This window comes from Syngnathus scovelli, chromosome 8 (genome assembly GCF_024217435.2).
Source record: "Syngnathus scovelli strain Florida chromosome 8, RoL_Ssco_1.2, whole genome shotgun sequence".
Classification (NCBI taxonomy): domain Eukaryota; kingdom Metazoa; phylum Chordata; class Actinopteri; order Syngnathiformes; family Syngnathidae; genus Syngnathus; species Syngnathus scovelli.
Genome location: NC_090854.1, coordinates 13692417 through 13711177, shown reverse-complemented (window position 1 = coordinate 13711177; position 18761 = coordinate 13692417). Strand labels below are relative to the sequence as shown.

Sequence of the window (18761 nt, the reverse complement as noted above, 5' to 3'; positions counted from 1 at the left end):
GACTTATATAGGCCAGAAATTTGAAAACCATTTGAAAACGTCTTGAAATGTTAAAAACGTATTAATTTAATCAGCAGAAAAATCACTGCCATTATGTTCTAGGTTGTTCTAGTCATCCTTTTTTTTTTTTTCTCAATTTCCAAATGACGTACCCCAAATAGAATCTCACATTACCAGTCACCAGTAGAATCTGCTAACAGTTGCCATGTAAGCAACAAGGCAGTTCGAGTGACATCACACAATTCATCCGAGTGCAAAGTTCTGAAAGGATAAATCGATATGCCACGCCCAGTCAAATTAAATATGACTCATGTGTGCACAGCACTAATTCTCACTAATAGTCACGTCACTGAGCTTATGCTGCCTAATCCAAACTGAGGCAAAAAAAATACACTATCAATGACTGGCTTTTTCCTCTTCAATATGTTGCGTCAATTAAAAAATGGAGGATACCCAGCGGGATAAATTGTGGTTGACTTTGCTGTCGTACTTCTGCTTATCTGACCCCTCGATCATACCACCGTTGGTCGTCGTGCCCATTGGAGTTGCTACATCCGGTGACTTTTATATCAAACGTTTACTTTTGCCTGGCACGCCTTGCTTTGTTTGCACAATGACGTTATATCAAGAGGGGAGCGCAACATGGAGGCTTTAATGTTGGTTATTTTTAGGCGACTCACATCCACTCTGCTCGAAGGGAAACACATGCACACACGGACACGCACTCGTGCCACCTGCTGACTTTACAGTTGCTGTGTAGACAGCTGCTCGCTGAGAGGTGTTGAGCAAAATGTATAACTTCACTTAAATGGAAGTAGCTCCTTTTTTCTCTCTCTTTCGCCCCCTTATGAATATTTATGCACTGGCCTATTAAATTCCAAAGCCAGCTGTCAGAAGAAATGCCCTTCAGCCAGCAGACTTCACAGACTGCTGCGGTGTCCTACAAAAGAAATATGATCACGCAATATTAATAATCCCCCCCCTCCCCTTCTGTGTGTCTTCAGGGTGACGGGATTGGTCCAACCTGTGCTGTTGCAAAAGCTGGACTTGCAAGAGATAAAAGGTAACAAGTGCCCTACGTCACCCCATCACGTGCGATTAAATTGTTATTATCAGTATTTTTAATTACTATATGAGGCACACTGTAGGAAATGTTTAACAAAAAAAAAAAAAAAAAAAAAGCTGCTTTGCCTCTCTCGTATCTACCATGTGAGCGTCAGCCGGTATTAAACTCCTTTCACTTTCCCTCCGGGTACAGAATAGATTATGCAAAAACAACCGACATGAACATTGATTTAATGCAGTATGTAAAGCGCCAAGGTCTGTGGTATGAGCTCATGAAAAGAAATCACTTGACCCATCAGCTGACGGAAGCATGATGGAGACTCCAAGCTTTGTGTTCCAGAAGTGTCTGTGAAATTTCATTTTTTTTCCAACTTCCCATATTTTAAATAGCCTGTCAGATGATCGGAGCATGCTGTGCTAATTTAAAGAGAAGCACTCGTTTGTTTCTCGGGATGTTGGCAGATCAACTCCCATAAGTACTCTTGAAACATTCTATTTGGAGTTTGAAAATGTTGTGGACAAATCACTTTGGAGCTGAAAACGTAATACACGCCTCAATTTGGTGTACTCCCAATATGCTTAAAAATACACCATGTACGTACGCAGGGTGCTTGTTTGAGGTTGGAGGCTGTGCTTGCATGGTTCTTCATTTTATATGAAGAAAGTCATGCATGCATGCGGCTAAGATGTAATTCAACTCAAGCGCGCTTGAGGGGCAGCATAGCATTTTCATCACTCTATTTGTTGGGTGTAGTCCATTCATTTTTTTGGAACTAGCCATTGACATTTCCTTCAACCGTTCTTCCAAGTAGACCAAATCGTGTAGCTTCCACTGCCAACAAAAGGTCACAATTACAATGAAAGTCAGGAAGTACAAGGTTCCTTGTACTATATCGTATTTTGGTCCTTCTTGGCCTTAAAACCGCCTAATTATAGCATTTGCAAGCACACTCTGACGCACTTTTGAGCGCTAAAATGCTGAGCAAACTCATTTGCGTCTTGAATATTACGGTTACCATGCCGTCTGCATCTGTATGTTCAAAGAGTTACTCAATGAGGTCTAATAGTACGGATGCAGGCATCCAACAAACTAAATGTTTCAAAACTCAAACTGTCCTAGCGAAGGTCAACTTGATCACCACAACCAGCAGACTTGGCGGCTCCAGAATATTGAATGGAGGGAGTGTTTTCTTTCAGTCACTGCCAGGATTTAATCGTTATCATAGATGTAGGCGTTGGGCCTCACCTCTCATGACTGGTCGTGGTCATTAGAAATCAGTCTCTCAACAAAGTGTAGAATTTCATTCTCCGAAAACATAGCTCCTAATTTAATTTTTATGTGGATGACACCCAAATTTATCATGCCCCTTAAACAACACAATACTTTGTAGAACAAGTAGAGTGTTGCGTGAAAAAGGAATTGTTAAAATAAATCAGGGATTGTCAACCGGTGGTCCATGGCCCGCTAGTGGTCCACGACGGTATTGCAGGTGGTCCACGGAATTGGAAATGGAAAATAATTGTAACATTTTGCAAAATAAGGTGGATTTATTATTTAGACTTGATTTATTTTCCAACTAAGTGTGTGAATAATTTACCCATGCATATCATGTCAAATGTAGCTAAGATTCCCAAAAGAGACATACAGATGAAAATAAATACCCTGTGTAGGGCTATAAAATAATATTTTGCCAAAGCAGTGGTCCCTGAGTAGCTTCTTGGTTATAATATATTGGACAAAATCAATTGAAAACCCCTGAAATAAATAAAAATATTACAGTTGGTGACCTAGGTGCTCTGACGCAATACTTTAAACCCGAGACTGGAAGGCTGATTTAAAACTCGATGCTGAGATCACCTCGGCATCATCAATCATTTTCCGTCTTTTCCAAATGAACAAATTGGAAAGCAATCGTGCTGAACCCTCCCAGATATTTTGAAATAACAATAGCGTGTTGTGCGTGACATGCTGTCTTTTGCGTTTATCCAATTGTGCATGGAATGCATGAGAAGAATTCAAGAGGATGCATGGTGGGATATGTTGTGGGTCGCCCACCGACATGCATATTTAATTACTGTATGTGGTCTTTGCCAACTGTATTTAACTACGCTAACAAAGGCCACACAAGGAGAAAGCATTGTGGAGTCAACATTTTGTTGGCCGGCCCATTTTTTTAATGGCCTCACTGTCGCCTTTTTGTTTCTGCCGCAGCCAAAATAGAAGGCCAAAATTGGCACATGTTTCATGTTATACAGCAGCTCAGCTCCCCTGGGAGCTGCTGAGATCAGTCTCACAAACACAATAGGGGGCAGTTTGGGCAACAAACACGGCGCAAGTACAAACCTCCACGCTAGCGTCTTGTTAAGTGCACCAGCGTGTGTGATTGAGCAAGGACTTGCTGAGCAGTCAGAATGCTAATGAGAGCAAAATGCTCCATGCATCGATTTTTGGCTAGAGGAGTATGCGGAAGTGACGGATCAGCTCGGCTCTCCTTGCCTCCCTCTGGATTTATCACCCCTCCTCGAATTGAGTAAGAAGCAGGGCGAGGGAGGAAGAGGAAATGATGTCATCCTCCCATGTTCAGTCTCAAGGGGAGTGATATCATTGTTGGTGGATCCACATGCTTTTACTTCCTCTGCTGCGGCGCTTCCTTCGTTTTCCCTGATCCAGGTCCGTTAAAAATCACAGCACCATTATCATCCGGCCTTTCGGGATCGGACCAGCGTGTGTGCAGTCTTCCTTCACACTGCAAAGACGCTTGGCGGCAACAAAACAAACATGTCAGCCTTGACAAACGTTGATGCAGTTTTGAGACTGACGTTAAAAGTTTCAAAAGAACCTTTATGACATTTCAGCGTAAAACCATGACCACCCCAAACATGTGTGTATATTCGATTTTTATTACCAATTATTATGATTTTATGATTATTACTATTACCATATTACTATAATACTAATTAAAGAGGGTGACAGGAAGGAGTAAATACGTTTTACTTCTTTCTGCTCCTTTTCAAATATGTACAAATATGTATCTAATTTTGTTTTTCTGTTTGAATGTTTGTTTTTTGAAAGTTTCCCTCTTAAATGCTGATCACGTCTCAGTGTGACATGTACTGTGGTATCGGAGCCAGTCGGATTACGTATCAGAGCTGGCGTTCTTTGCGTCGCTCTTCTGTGTGAAAGGTAACTACAAGCAATGGCAGCAAGCCTTTTGGCACTTTCCGAGGTGGTAGCAGAGCATTTACGGGCAGTGGAACCAACAAGTATTTTATATATCTGATGCCATGTGGCTACGTGAAAGCTGACACCGTTGTGAAAATAATCTCCAAAGAATCCCCCATTTGTTTTGAAAGATCATTTTGTTTTTTTCTGTTATGGCTTTGATGCAGACATTTTGGACAGTCTTATCTAAAAAAGCCATTGCATCAGATGTTTATTGACAGCGTTTTACATTTGTAAGCCTTTAATATACAAAAATAATTACTTTTATTGATGAAAATATTGATTATTCTCTATAATTTGTCTCATGGCCCCTCTCCAAAAATCCAACCAGCAAACCTAAAAATATGACACGCCTGATATAGAGCAGTGGGAACAGATCACGGCGAGAACTTTAAAAGCCTTTTGGGTTTAGTTGTGGCACCGTCTGGCCGGGTCGGGCTGCTGTCGCCTGGACCAGATGCACGCGTCTACAGATGTTTGAGTCCCCGCCTTCTATCTGGCCTAAAAATATATCCTGTAACATTGTATGAGCATTTGTCAGTTTCCTTAGGCTACTTAACAGCTGCTGTCAAAGTCCGTATTTAACTCTGTGTGAAATGTCAAAGATCACAGCTTGGAGGTGAGAGACACTTCCTGCCTGTTACAGTGTGAAGTGTTGAAAGCGTGCCAGGTTCGGGACTTTTTAACCCCTCGTGTCCTTAGAAAAATCCTGTCTGGTTTGTTTTAGACTTCTTTTTTTCCCCCGCTTCTAAAGTATTTATACTGCCATTGTCGTATCATCCGTCAGCCTTTCTTTTTTTTTCTGTTTTCAACACGTCATGGCTCGGGAGAAAGAACATCGACATGGCAGTTTTTTCACCTTTGGCGGTAGTATCGGCGCAGTCAGTAAATAATCTGAAAACGTAACTATTAAAACATTATGAAACACGTTTAGTGGAACTGTGCTGGATAAGTAAAAAAAAAAAAGTGGGATTATGGAAAGAACGGAGGGAGGATGATTGCATGGTTTCAGTTTGTCAGACAGAAGCAGTGTGGCTTCTGTAGCAAAGTAATTACTGTTTACTTTGGGCAAGTGTGCGTGCACACACACACACACACACACACACACACACACACACACACACACACACACACGCACACACACACACACACACACACACACACACACACACACACACACACACACGTATGGGCCCTTAGGATGACTTGCTGTCTCAGCTCTGTTTGACAGAAAATGTAGTTGTGTTTTTGTCTTGCTCTCGAGTTAAGAATGTGCTTAGCTACCTGATGTCCTCTGTTTTGTCTCCTTCAGGTTTGATGTGTTGTACTGTATATGAGTTAATTTAAGCAACAGACGAGGAGTGAGCCCCCGACTGGGCCGTCTTGCATGTAGCGATGATGTCATGATAACTTGCACCAAACAGAAATGTGCAAGAGTGGTTTATTGCAAGTCTTAAATTGTAAACTGCCAGACTCTTAAACAACTTGGTTTTTTTCCGCCACTGTGCTAAAATAAGAGAGTGTGAGATGAAAAGAGCAGTATGACGTTGCAACTTTAAATCATCAATAAGCAAACTCCATCTTTACTTGTTTTGTAGTTACTCCCAATTTTGATGACGCACCAATTTGCCGTGGATGATCGATCATCAGTGCGCCTCAATAAATTATCCAATTTAACTTAATCTGCTTTTTTTTATATATATAATTTTTATAGTTTATTTTAGTGATGTCTAGTGACAGAACATTGTTTTTCTTAATATTTAATATTGACCCAAACGAAAATCCAGGTGAGAAGTTGCGATCGTTTTTGCATTTGGACAGTGTTCGTCAGCTTTTCCTTTGCCTTGAATGGGCGTCGTTGTGCAAACGGTAAATTGTCGTACAAGACTGCAGCTGGGAGAGTTCCTGTCGTCGCACGCGCTCACACAGAGCGGCCCTGTGCTCAGGCCTCGAAAATGACAGAGCAGCCAATCCACAAGGATCTAATTGTAGCACCGCACTCCTCGCCCCTGTGTGCGTGTTCTTCAATGTATTTGTTTGTGGCTCAAGTGCGATCCTGCTCTCTAATCTCGTGTGTACGTTGGCTCCATGCGTCCCCCTGCAGAAAGGGGCGACGACAAAGCAGTAGCCCAGAAATAGCTTTTTGTGCTCGGGTCAGTGCCTGCTTGGGTCGAGGTCAGGTGGAGACAGTGGAAACATTTAGTGAGAGAGATCATGCATAGGGTTAAATTACTTCTTAAATTACTGCTTTTCTTCAATACAATAAATGTTAATCGTATACATATCCATTAATTAAGTTACTACTACAGAAATATAGGAGAGAAGATGAAAACAAAGTGTGAGTAGTACATGGTTACAACCACTAGATAGCGCCATCGGCTTTTTACTCCGTCTACTGGTTTTGCTCCTGTCGCTCACTAAATCTTTTTTGTTGTTATTGTTCCCAGAAGTTTTTATCAGTATGATTTGTGATTTTATTTTTTTCCATTGATTTTTTTTTTATATATATGAGAGTGTTCTGATCTCTTTGTTCTGGTTGGAACCGAAGCTGCAGCGTTATGAAAATAGTTGTCTACTTTGGAGTCTACAAAGTGTATGCTGGTCATTGCTAATGCCCCAAAAAAATGTTTTATCAACTTTTGTTTAAATCACCTATCGCATAAAATTATTCTGTCAAGTCTTATTGTCATGTATTTTATTGCCTTGAAGTCAAGTAGGTGTTCTTTAATTGCAAGGCAAAATGGTCATTGTCTACTTTTCAAGTTCACAGATGTTTCTCTTTTCTTCTATCTCAGATGGACCAGCTGTCCGACGAGGAAGTGGAGGTCAGAGAAGGGGAGGAAGAGGAAGATAGCGATAAGGAGGATCAGGATCTGGATAAGATGTTTGGAGCCTGGCTGGGAGAACTGGACAAACTCACGCAGGTACACGTACTGAACTAAACAGGCCTCTTCAACTTTATATTTTCTTTGACACTCATTTCTTGGCATTTTTGGACCACCAGAGCTTGGATGATGGCCGTCCTCAGCGTAAGGCGCCCCTTAGGCAGGAGACGAACATGGCCAACTTCTCCTACAGGTTCTCCATCTACAACATCAACGGTCAGACAGCCAGACATGAGTGAAAATGCTCATTTGAGTCCTTTGTGAGATATCTAACCCAGGTGCTATTCTATGTGGTTGCAGAGGCCTTGAATCAGGGAGAAAATGTCGACCTGGAGGCTCTCATGGCAGACCTGAGCTCCATTGAACAAGAGCTCAGCACGGTCAACCCCAAACAGAACAGCAACATGGCGCGTCTAGGACTCACCGATACCAAGGTTGCTAATATTTTGAACCTAGCTAAATTCTAAATAAACAGACAATTGGGGAAAATATTGTATTCTCACAACAGCAGAATCGTTCAACTTTTTTATTTGTCCAGGTCCGTCAGAAGCCCCCGGCAGGCCGCAGTAGTCGGCAGCAATCGGGAAGCGGCGACGGTAGTGGAAGTAACAACGTCAGTGGCGGCGGTGGCAGCAGTGGGGCGAGCAGTAGCAGCAGCAGCACCAGGGCCTCGCCTGCCGGCACTATCAGGGTTGCCCCTGAGCAACAAACGAGGCCAGCCCTGGCGTCTAACTTCAGCCTGGATGATATAACTGCCCAGCTTGAGAAAGTATGTTGATGGTGCAAGATCTCCTGTGATTAGATTGTTGCTGATGAAGCAACATCATTAACCAAGAATGTTTTGAATGTGCTGTTCACTTTTCCATTTGAATTTAAGAATCACATCTCATCTAGCATGTGCAGCTTGAAATGACAAATCCAGTGGAGTCTATTTGTGTTGGACAGGAATGTAAATGTGCCATAAAAAATCCTGTAAACAATTCATGATCACAAGGTGGCTCAATGTTTAGCTTAAGTGGGACAGCAGTCAGAAGACCTTGTATACTACATTCCGTGCATCTCTGCTGCTCGGTACGAGTTTTCCTCTTTCGTGCAAGGAACACTTCAGCGCTCTTCAAGAGCCTGCCTTTCCATGTCTGCATCTAAACATGGTTTTAAAGATGGCTACCACTCAGAAAGACGAGAATATTTATCATTGGTGTTAGTCACAAGGCCAAACTCATTAAGCAGATGAATTTATTTGTCCACTTGATTCTAAAATCCAGTAAGTCATGCTGACTGAGATGCCTCTGGAGACACATCAAGATTGTTTATCATCTCTGCTTTCCCATCAGGCATCAATGAGCATGGATGAAGCCGCCCGTCAAAGCTCTTCCCATTCGCTTGGCTCGACTTCCACGTCGGCCTCGGTGCGGCGCCCAGCATCCGGGCAGCGGCAGCATCGGCGCACGGGATCGGTCGGCACAGTCAGTGAGCATGAGGTGAACTTGACGTTGATGCTAATGATTCAGTCCTGCTTTACTGTGCTGTACTGTTTAAAAGGATATATTAATGCTCGAACGGTTCACACAAAATATAGTTATCATATTTCCTTTATCGCTTTATCATAAAAATTTTTATGGCGGTCTAATGTCTTTTTCTTTGGAGAAAGTTAAAAGTTATGAGAGGCTCAATTATTTTATTTATCCATAAAGAGTTTCCTTCCTCAATTACACATGGCGGATTAAAAAAAAAAAAAAAGATCTAGTTCCACACAATGATCAGAATTCTCAACAATCAATTAATGGATTATTTCCTAGTAATAATCCAGATTAATTCTCTTGTAGGTGCGATCTGTCATCCACTCTTCACGGTCCTCCATCACATCAGCCTCAGGAACATCTGTCAACTCGGCCTCCTCGATGGATTCCCTGGACAGCGTTCCCCACGCCAGCAACTCTGACGGCCATCCTTCAGCCCTACATCCGCCCAACGGCACTAGCCACAGCACGGAGGTAAACAGCCGCTTTACCAAACAAGTTGACACTTAACCAACTGAGCCTGAGATTATATTTGACATATCGGCTAAAATCATACACACAGTTTAAGACCCAATATCCAGAAAGCGCAAGGATTGAAATCGATCTGGATTCAAATTAATATTTTAATGAGACAACCTGCTTCCTGAGATATTGGGGTTGTCCAGTAGATAATACACAAATATACAGTAACAATATTATACATCACCATCATTGGTGTCTATACAATTTATCTTTCTGAATAAAACACTCATGGTTCATGACTGTGCATGAATTGTACACAGACGTTTAAAGTTTAATCCCTGTGTGTAACGTAACCTTGAGGCAGAAAACACACACACACACACACACGTAATCGTGTGTGCATTTGTATGACCTAAATATTAGTAGACTATGCTAATGCTCTCAATAAAATGATTTCTAGAGATGAAGCACATAAGATTTAGAAAGATGAAGCAGATCAAATATAGAAAATGTGTCGTTGTAATATGCATACGATACATTTACATTTATTATTATAAGTGGGGCTGCAACTATGATTATTGTAAAATAAAAAACGTTTTGATTTTCATCCTTCTCTTTCAAAAACCTGACATTATAAATTGACAGTGCAGTACGTAAATGCACAAATATAAATTATGAGCATTTATTTACTTACTCAGGTCCCTAATGTCAGAAAAATTGCTGCTCATTGTTTTCCTACATAAACCAATTTATGTTTACTGTTGAAGCTGAAATTGATTATGCTGGTCAACTCATTTCTAAAATTTTTAATGTGGTTTCCGGCAGCCTGTTATCATAATAGTTGTATTTGTAGTGTTTTTTTCACCCACAGGTTTTCTTGCTTTTGTCGTTGTCTGCCGTTTCACCCCACAGCTAAAGCCAGACACAACATTCATTCACCAGGATTCTGTCTTGTCTCTCTCTCTCTCTCTCTTTCAAGCACTCCTATCTGGACAGGGAAACTTCTCAGATTTTGAGAAACATAGCAGGGAAACCGTCACACCTGCTGACCAAGGTGACCCCCACTTTCCACATTCCTCACTGCATGTTCACCCTCTCCTTATCTTGTCTATCCTGGCCTTTTCTTTCCATTATTTTTTTTTTCGCCTGCAATTAATTTTACAGTGCCAGTTTGCATGTTTCTTCCCTCTGCTATCATTTCAATCCTACCACAATAAATGCTACATGCTAAAGCTCAAAAACACCATTAGATATCAACGTGTTGGGCCTGATGTCTCATGAAAAAGATATGGTGTTAATAATATTTACGTGTAGCCACGCGATCTCGAATATTTTGCGCAATGCACAAATGTGTAGTACCAAAAAATGTTTTTATTTATTTTAACTTTTTTGCAAGATTTCAAAGATGAGATCATGGACTCTGATCATGGCATCGGTTTAAAGTGTCCATTCAGATAGCATCCGTTATACTGCTCACAGCATCTTTTTTTTTAACCTGAAGTTATCAGCACCTAATAATAATAATAATAATAATACCTTAAAAAGTTAAGGAAGCTTCAAATACTAAAGTAAAATGTTTGGGAAAGTGTTTTTCATCATTGATAAGGCCAGGTAAGTGAATGTCACCGATTCTGTGTCTGCCATCCTCTTCAAGTCTTGCAGCATCCTAATCTGAGAAAGTTTGCTTGAAAAAAACTAACCTGAAGATTTTAAACTCACCTTGAGAAAGACATCTTGTGGTTTTGAAAAACACACTCCAGCCTCCAGGTGTGACCTTAATTTAAAAAGGACAGAAGCCTTGAGGATCTCATAGGGTCACAACATTAACACTTTTAAACAAATCAACGAAATGGCCGGCCCACCAATGTCTTACTTCGCTTTTATTTGAAGTTAACCCTGCAGTTGACATTACAAAAGGAAAAGTCAGTATAGAAAAGAAAGAATTGTTTTGGTGGGGTTTGTGAGGGAAAAACATGAACTTGAGTGAGCTTCGAAGCAGTAATGTTTATTTGGGAGTCAGCCAGTTGAAGTCATGGAGCTCAGTTGATGAACAACAGTGAGCTTGCAAACACAGATCAATACTGTTCAAAAGAACAAGCTGCCAATTGTTTTTATTCAAAGCAGATCGAGTTGTTGTGATCCAGGGGACCTGATTTGCTCCCATTAGCTGTCCTGTCATAGTGACATCGGTCATAAATTTTCTCTTGATAAAATAGATATAACTCTGGCATCGTTTAGACACTCGTCTGGTCTCGAGCTAAGCTGCATGCATCTTAATGGTGAAGGTTAAGGGTTTTTTTTTTTTCCATCTTTGTGTGTGTGTTGGCCGAGTGCATGGAGGCTCAGATAATCCTCTTTCCAGTCGAGGGAAGTGGTTGTGAGGACCATCATAGGGAAAACACGTGCATGCACACAGCAGTTGGTTGGCATCGGGCGTCGCCTTTGAGGCTTGGCTGTCAAGTCCTCCACCATGGTATATCCTCAACTTATCTCCATCTTATGGTTTACTTCACATAATCACTTTGGCCTTGCTGATCCAAGTAAGCTATGAACTTCCCCAGCATTGAGGAACCCTGATTTATTTATTTTTAAGAGCCTACGTAATTCTGGCACCAGACATCTGTCTGAGCCTAGTGGCTTCAAATTAAGTGAATGTCGTCAGAATAATGTTTGACTTTTTAGAATATTTACCATAGATCAGCTCCAACTGACTTTAGTGATCCAAAATAACCTGCTTTAGTGTTTCTCCCCCTGACAAGAAGTTTATGAATCAGTGTTGGCTTGTACTTTTATACTTTGAGTGCTGGGTCGACTAAGAACTGTTTTATCCATGCAGTGCCGATTAAAGTGTTATCTGCACTCATTTGCATGTTGTATCTGATATAGTACCGTTTCTGTGTCAGTATTACTTCAGAATTACCGCCGCACACACAAATGCTGGTCCACTTTGCAGCTCTGCAAATTGCACCTCAAAAGCACCACTGGATCTTGTGAATTAAGCGCAGTAAAGTGTGTGTAATTTAAGTGACTTACTAATATAGGTCAAGTGCATATCCAAAGAAAGAAAAAGATGTGCATGGCATGCTCGCAGTAAAAAAGAACAATTGTTCAATTACATGGATTTTTTCATTATTTGTTATTATTTGGCTTTGAGCGTAATAGTAGGCCTGCTACAATCGAAAGAATGCACTTTAATCAAAATGAAAAAACACTACGCTACCAGTACAGTAATCCCTCGTTTATCGCGGATAATTGGTTCCAAAAACCACCCGAGATAAGTGAAATCCGCGAAGTACAGTCACCAACAGAAAGCCAACTGGGCAGGTTAACGAGTAAGCGGAAAGATGCTAATTCGCGATCGTGCTAACACGCAAAAACAGACTTCTAAAGGAATGTAAACGAACATTTAGAGCAATACTACATTGTCCTAAAGGTTAGACACGTTTGCTCAATTTAGAAGTTTTGTTATGACTTTTAAATGTTTTTTTAATTTGAAAAATCCGCGATGTAGTGAAGCCGCGATAAACGAAACGCGAAGTAGCGAGGGATCACTGTATATACTTGCAGCCTATTCGAATTTAAAAGACCCTGCAGTTGTGTATTTTAAACATCTCAAAAGGTTTCGTTATCGCATCCGCATTAGAATTATTCCGTTAGAGTTAGCAGGGATGTCAGATAAAATCCCTAGTCATTGTTTTGGGAAAACAGCCGGGGGTTATTTATCCACCCTTGCAACTCGGATCTTCCCAAGTTACAAGGAGCGTTCGACTGCCCTTGTTTCAAAACATTTAGCAAGACTTTCCCTCGATGTGAAGTATAACTATTATAATGAAAGTGACGCAAAAATATTCCAGATTTTTAGCGCATCCCATAAACTTTGCAAGCGTGGAAGGCAGTGTGGCCGTTGCCCCTCCTCCTCCTCCCCCACCGACCGTCATCCCTGCACACGTTGCCCCTTCTCCTTAGTCCGGAAGAGAAGTGTGACAGGAGAAGGCAGTTAGTTTTCCCCCCCTGAGCCGGATCCCTAGCCAGCCGTCGTTCGATGTCCTCTCACGCTTTTATTAGCTTGCCCGCGAGGCGAATTTAGTCGACAGCTCGCCTACAACCTGATCGAGGGTACGTGTTTTGATTTAGTTTTCCCTTTCACTTGTTGTCATCCTCTGTTTCATACCAAGCGGCTTTATGAGTCGACCGTTTATTTTTTTAACTTCCGTGAATCAGTGACGTTATTTGGTTTTTACTCGTATATGAGCGCTGATATCGTCATTTGGTAACTGCTTTTGCATCTTTGAGTCCTTGACCAGGACTCTGCCACGGCTCGCATCATCGCCAATAGTGCCTTTATGAGATTGAGGATGATGATGCCAAGTCAACTTTTATCTCACGGAGCTATTGTGCCTTGTCCTTCGCGTTTGTGTTTGACAAATTTGTGTGACGCGAGTGGATACGTTGTGACCTCTTTGAAGTACACTGGAAAAACTGGCGTGCACAATTCTGGGAGTGTGTTTTTCAATCCTCCAGCATGATTGGATACTAACAGACACAGAATCGTTGAGCGAAAACTGACAAAAGCCATGAATTCCTGCTGGAAGAGTGAGGTAATTTCAGCTAATTGTAGATATTTAGGTGTGCAATAAAGTCATTTGTTTACAGCAATTGACCGTGTGTGTGTGTGCATGCAGGAGGAGCAAGCTGCCAAAATGAAGGCGGATAACATCAGAGTCGCCCTTGAGAAGATAAAAGAGGCTCAAGTGAAAAAGGTGAGGTCCTTTGCACTTACTGTTCACGACATTATTTACACCATTCAATGAATTTCTATACTAATATTCTGCCTTTAAGAACAATACAGTATTCTCTCCCACTATCAGTAACAATGGAGAAAGTTTGAGACGTTTTGCCTGCTTGTTGAAGCCTTTGTGTTCTTTAAATGTTTAACATATTCACAAAATGTAAGCAGTTTTGTTCTTTTATTCAAATTATTTTCGGTCCCATTGATCTTGCTGATAAAAAAAAAAAAAACAAGCCCAGCCACCAATAGTTATCATGTTTGAATAATTGCCAACTACTCTTAAATTATTTTTAAATGCCTAAAATGTAGACGAGCACCACATTTGTCGCAAATGAAACTCAACTCACTTCAACATAGTTGATAACGAGATGAAATTGAGTGGTACTACTTGTATCTACTTCAATAATTTACAACTACCAGTTGGACCACCGTGTGTGCACGTGTATGTGTGCGTGTGTGTTTGTTTCTGGCACGTGTCCAGCCCACCGGGCTATGTGGGTCAGGTCAGTGATACTCCACAATGAAAAGACCTGGTTGATAACAGCTGGGGTCATGTGTACACACACACACATGCAACACTCAGCATAATGACCATTGCGATTGAAATCCCAATCCCAAAGATGGAGGAAGAGCGAGGCTGGATTAACTGCCTGGATTTGCTATACACACACACACACACACAAAATCACAGAATGAACTATTGCTACCCTCTATGTGTTAAATTGCACAGACAGTGTGTTGTTCCTGCTTAGAAACATCAGCAAACAAATTCTCCCGTTGGTGTTGTGTTAAAATGCTTTCACATTTGATAGTTAGCAAATCGCATTTGTTTTTTGTTTAAAGAAATCATAACAGTATTGATGGCTGATGTTCATCTTCACAGTTGGTGATTCGTGTTCATTTGTCGGACGAGAGCTCAAAGACCATGATGGTGGACGAGAGGCAAACAGTCAGACAGGTACAATATCGGCATTATGTGAATATTTTGTCCTCTTCTACAATAGTAAATGATGGAGTTTTTGGGGTTTATGGGTTTATTTTTATCCTGAAATTGTAATATTTGTAATATCATAATGAGTGGTGATTGTCCTATGCTTCAGGTGCTGGACAGTTTACTGGAGAAGTCCCACTGTGGTTACAGTCCAGACTGGTCGTTGGTGGAAACCATTAATGAACTGCAAATGGGTAATAATGCACACCCAGGCCACCATTTCCAACTAAACAAATCACATCAGTTTCACTTAGATGTTCACGTTTTGCGGATGCCAACACAATATTTAGGCCTCTCACCAGCTGGCGTGTTACTGCGTTTTGTTTTTGTTGTTTTGCTTTTAATTGCTTGAATCTTTGTCGCATGCCATTAAAGGCAAAATAATGTCCGTTTATTTCTTTGTCGGGGCCTTTTCTAGGAACCTATTAAGTTGCGCCCATGTCATCAGTATGTCTGAATCCCCCCCCGATCAATAAAGTCTCTCTCTCTCTCTCTCAGCTCTATCTATCTATCCTCTCAATTTTAATATGATATCATGGTCTCATCGATTTAATGTGATTGAAAAGACAGCAAACAATCCCCTGTTAGCATATATTTATATTTTTTACATCATTTTGTGCTACATGCACAGCATCATAAACAATTGACGGATGCCTAGTGGAGTCGCATTAGCTATTCATTTTTGTCTTGTTAAATACAGAGAAGCGTTGTCACTGTTACAGTAGCAAGTTGTCCCAGTGTGCTTTAACGCAGCATCACCAAGTAGTACAAAGACGGCACGCACTCAAATATGCACCAACAAAGATGAGTACACACACACTCCTCGAGGGTTAGATGGGGGAGATGTGTGTTTTCCGGGCACACATATATGCACTGTACTATCAGCCTCAACTCCACTAACAGACTTTGACACACACACACACGAGCGTGCACACACAGGCATCCTTATGTAGGTCCTGTGTGGTGATGCATGTGATGCAACCCACATCTTGAGGGCTCTACCAGCCATTCAGCGCTGTTGTATTGAGAAGAAGAGGGGATTAGGTAAAAATTCACTTTTGTAGAAGATACCAACGTGAAAAGTGGCTTGCGCATGATGGCTGAGTGCAGGTTAACTGGTGATTTTTAATGAATGAAATTAGCGAGTGACGAAGAGGCATATTCTATCACACACACTGTATAGATGCAAACAGAAACCCTGCTGTGTGTCCTTTGGCGCTAGAGCCATTCACTTCCTATCACATTGACCTCTCCATACTTCCCCTACAGGAAATGAAGCTGTGTAATTATTTTGATTCCACATTTCCAAGCATGGAAATGTATGTTGTTTTTCTGTCAGCAGAGGAAAACTAATTGAACTTGCACAAAATACTAAAAAACACCAATTTAATTCACATTAGTGGGACAACCAATAATGAGTTGAGCGTTTTTAATTGTATTTTTTTTTCTCTACTGTTTGAAAAGTGGTGTTAATGAAATTAGGATATTCTCATTATGATGTTTGTTGCGATTAATTCCTTACGTTTGATTGATGCGTTTTGAATGTAGAAAATATTTTTCCATTCATCCGAAACACAAAAGTAATTTTTGGAAAAAAATGAAATTCCTTTGTTTGTATGTTGGAAACACTTTACAGAACGCATCTTTGAGGATCATGAGAACCTCGTGGAGAACCTGCTGAACTGGACCAGAGACAGCCAGAACCGCCTCATGTTCACTGAACGCATCGAGAAGTATGCGCTGTTCAAGAACCCACAGGTAAACCCACCTGGGCCCCATGATTTTGACTCCTGGTTAACCCCTAACCACCGGTTAAATTCTTAACCTGTCGGTTAAAGTTAACAGTTTTGAACAAGATAGATGTGCCATAAAAATGAACGGTCGGTTAAATCTTAAACTGTATTTTCTTGGTTTGAACAACCGGGCCCTGATTCGCTTACACCACCACCCAAAAAAATTTTTTAAACATGTACATTATGTTTCAATGGCTGCAAATATAAAAGTCCTCTCATCTTGGCTGATTATATATTTTTTTGCGTTAAAGAATTATTTGCTGGGACGGAAGGAAACTTGCGAGATGGCTGAGCGGAACAAAGAGGCCCTGTTAGAGGTGAGTTGAATTTGCATGCAGCTGTGTCCCTTAACACATCTTGAACATGAAAATGTGGAAAAAGACTTTGATGAAGAAGCATTGACAGCTAAGGTGATCTGGTGCCCCCTTTTGTGTTTGTCCAGGAGTGTTTTGGTGGCAGCTCAGTGTCAGTGCCGGAGATGGAGGGCGTGCTGTGGCTGAAGGAGGATGGGAAAAAGTCCTGGAAGAAACGCTACTTCCTACTCAGAGCCTCTGGCATCTACTACGTCCCTAAAGGCAAAGCCAAGGTGAGTGTGTGTGCACGCTTATGTGCATTTTGTCAACGGGAAATAGTGAAATGGATTTTGCAAACAAAGGTGGACTATAATGCACGTTTGTTTGTTTCTGCAGGCGTCCAGAGACCTGGTATGTTTCCTCCAGTTGGACCATGTCAACGTCTACCACGGCCAAGATTACAAGAGCAAGTACAAAGCACCTACCGACTTCTGCATGGTGCTGAAGGTACAAGTATAATCCATCATGCATTGTGACAGCATAGCCTGCACTGCCCCCTGGCGGCTTTAGAAAATTCTTTAGGTCAAAGCCCAATTGACAATTTGTAAAAGAAATATGGATTTCTTTGTTTATTTAAGTGGTCCAAGTTGTAATAAAATATATACGTATTATAGTTACAAAAAGATAATCAAAATTCATCAAAAATATTTTCTTCTATGCTACTGCTGTTTGGAAACAGGTCAAATGCGCTTAGTATTTTAAGGTTTTTTTTGCAATGGCAGCATGTCAAGCATAGAAATGAAGCCTCCTATACAAATATATGAATGTATCTTGTTTGTGCAGCACCCTCAAATCCAGAAGAAGTCTCAGTACATCAAGTATCTTTGCTGCGATGACGTCAGAACACTCCAGCAATGGGTCAACAGTATTCGCATCGCCAAGGTAACAACATCCGAATGTTTTGTCCCATTTTGTCAGACATCCTTGGGCTTTGATAAGAACAAATAAAGAACAACAGCATCATGTCTTGAAATGTTGTCATCTTGTTCTTCCAGTATGGCAAGCAGCTATACATCAACTTTCTGGAGGCCATGAGGAGGACCGAGGCAGCCTATGACTGGTCTTCGCTCTCTTCTTCCTCCATGAAGTCAGGCTCTTCCTCCTCCAGTCTTCCAGGTGACTTTTGTCTTCATGGGTTCAGCATCAATTTGGGGCTTTAAATAGATATGCTGGTTATTTCCAGAAAACATTTATTAAATCTTTTCATGTCCGTCTGTCAGAGTCTCAGTCCACCCACTCCAGCCAGTCGGACAGTGGTGTGTCAGAGATGACATCAGGCCACGGCCGCTCCCAGAGTGTTGTCAGCTCCATCTTCTCTGATGCGTGGAGGAGGGGAACGCAAGGAGAGGTGCGATTACATCTAAATCACACACACTCTTCCGACATCTTTCCTTGTCCTTTGTGGGACCCCACGTTTGCCCTCTGCTTTTCTGCCAGCCGTCAAAGGTCAAAGGGCTTGTGGCAGTGCCACTGTGTGCTGGTGGTGGAGGCAGCAGAGGTTAGACAGGAAGTTTGAGTGTGTACATACACTTGTATGATATTTTGGTTTTGCAGTTCACAAACATATTAATACACTACTTGTAACCCTTCAAGTCCGGTGGACCTGCTTGAAACTTGTGCTGTGATGACACGTGCTAATATCAGAACCTCAAACTTTTGCCTGCAGTTGTCATATTTTGC

The 18761-nt window shown here is 41.4% G+C and overlaps 1 protein-coding gene across 3 annotated transcripts in view; it reads left to right on the top strand.

Moving 5' to 3' along the window:
- Window positions 1-18761, top strand: part of raph1a (Ras association (RalGDS/AF-6) and pleckstrin homology domains 1a) — a 31066-nt gene that overhangs the window by 8682 nt on the left and 3623 nt on the right. Inside the window, exons 2-19 of one of the 3 annotated variants that reach the window (XM_049727132.2) lie at window positions 1005-1063; window positions 7084-7212; window positions 7293-7389; window positions 7474-7607; window positions 7712-7942; window positions 8508-8654; window positions 9000-9167; window positions 10135-10209; window positions 13838-13915; window positions 14828-14902; window positions 15045-15129; window positions 16572-16693; window positions 16980-17045; window positions 17171-17314; window positions 17418-17528; window positions 17865-17963; window positions 18077-18197; window positions 18302-18429. In XM_049727132.2, coding sequence (XP_049583089.1) covers window positions 7084-7212; window positions 7293-7389; window positions 7474-7607; window positions 7712-7942; window positions 8508-8654; window positions 9000-9167; window positions 10135-10209; window positions 13838-13915; window positions 14828-14902; window positions 15045-15129; window positions 16572-16693; window positions 16980-17045; window positions 17171-17314; window positions 17418-17528; window positions 17865-17963; window positions 18077-18197; window positions 18302-18429 — 2010 coding nt within the window. In that variant the 5' untranslated portion in view covers window positions 1005-1063. The remainder of the gene's footprint in view (window positions 1-1004; window positions 1064-7083; window positions 7213-7292; window positions 7390-7473; window positions 7608-7711; window positions 7943-8507; window positions 8655-8999; window positions 9168-10134; window positions 10210-13837; window positions 13916-14827; window positions 14903-15044; window positions 15130-16571; window positions 16694-16979; window positions 17046-17170; window positions 17315-17417; window positions 17529-17864; window positions 17964-18076; window positions 18198-18301; window positions 18430-18761) is intronic. The other 2 variants (XM_049727133.2, XM_049727134.2) reach the window with 2 other exon arrangements.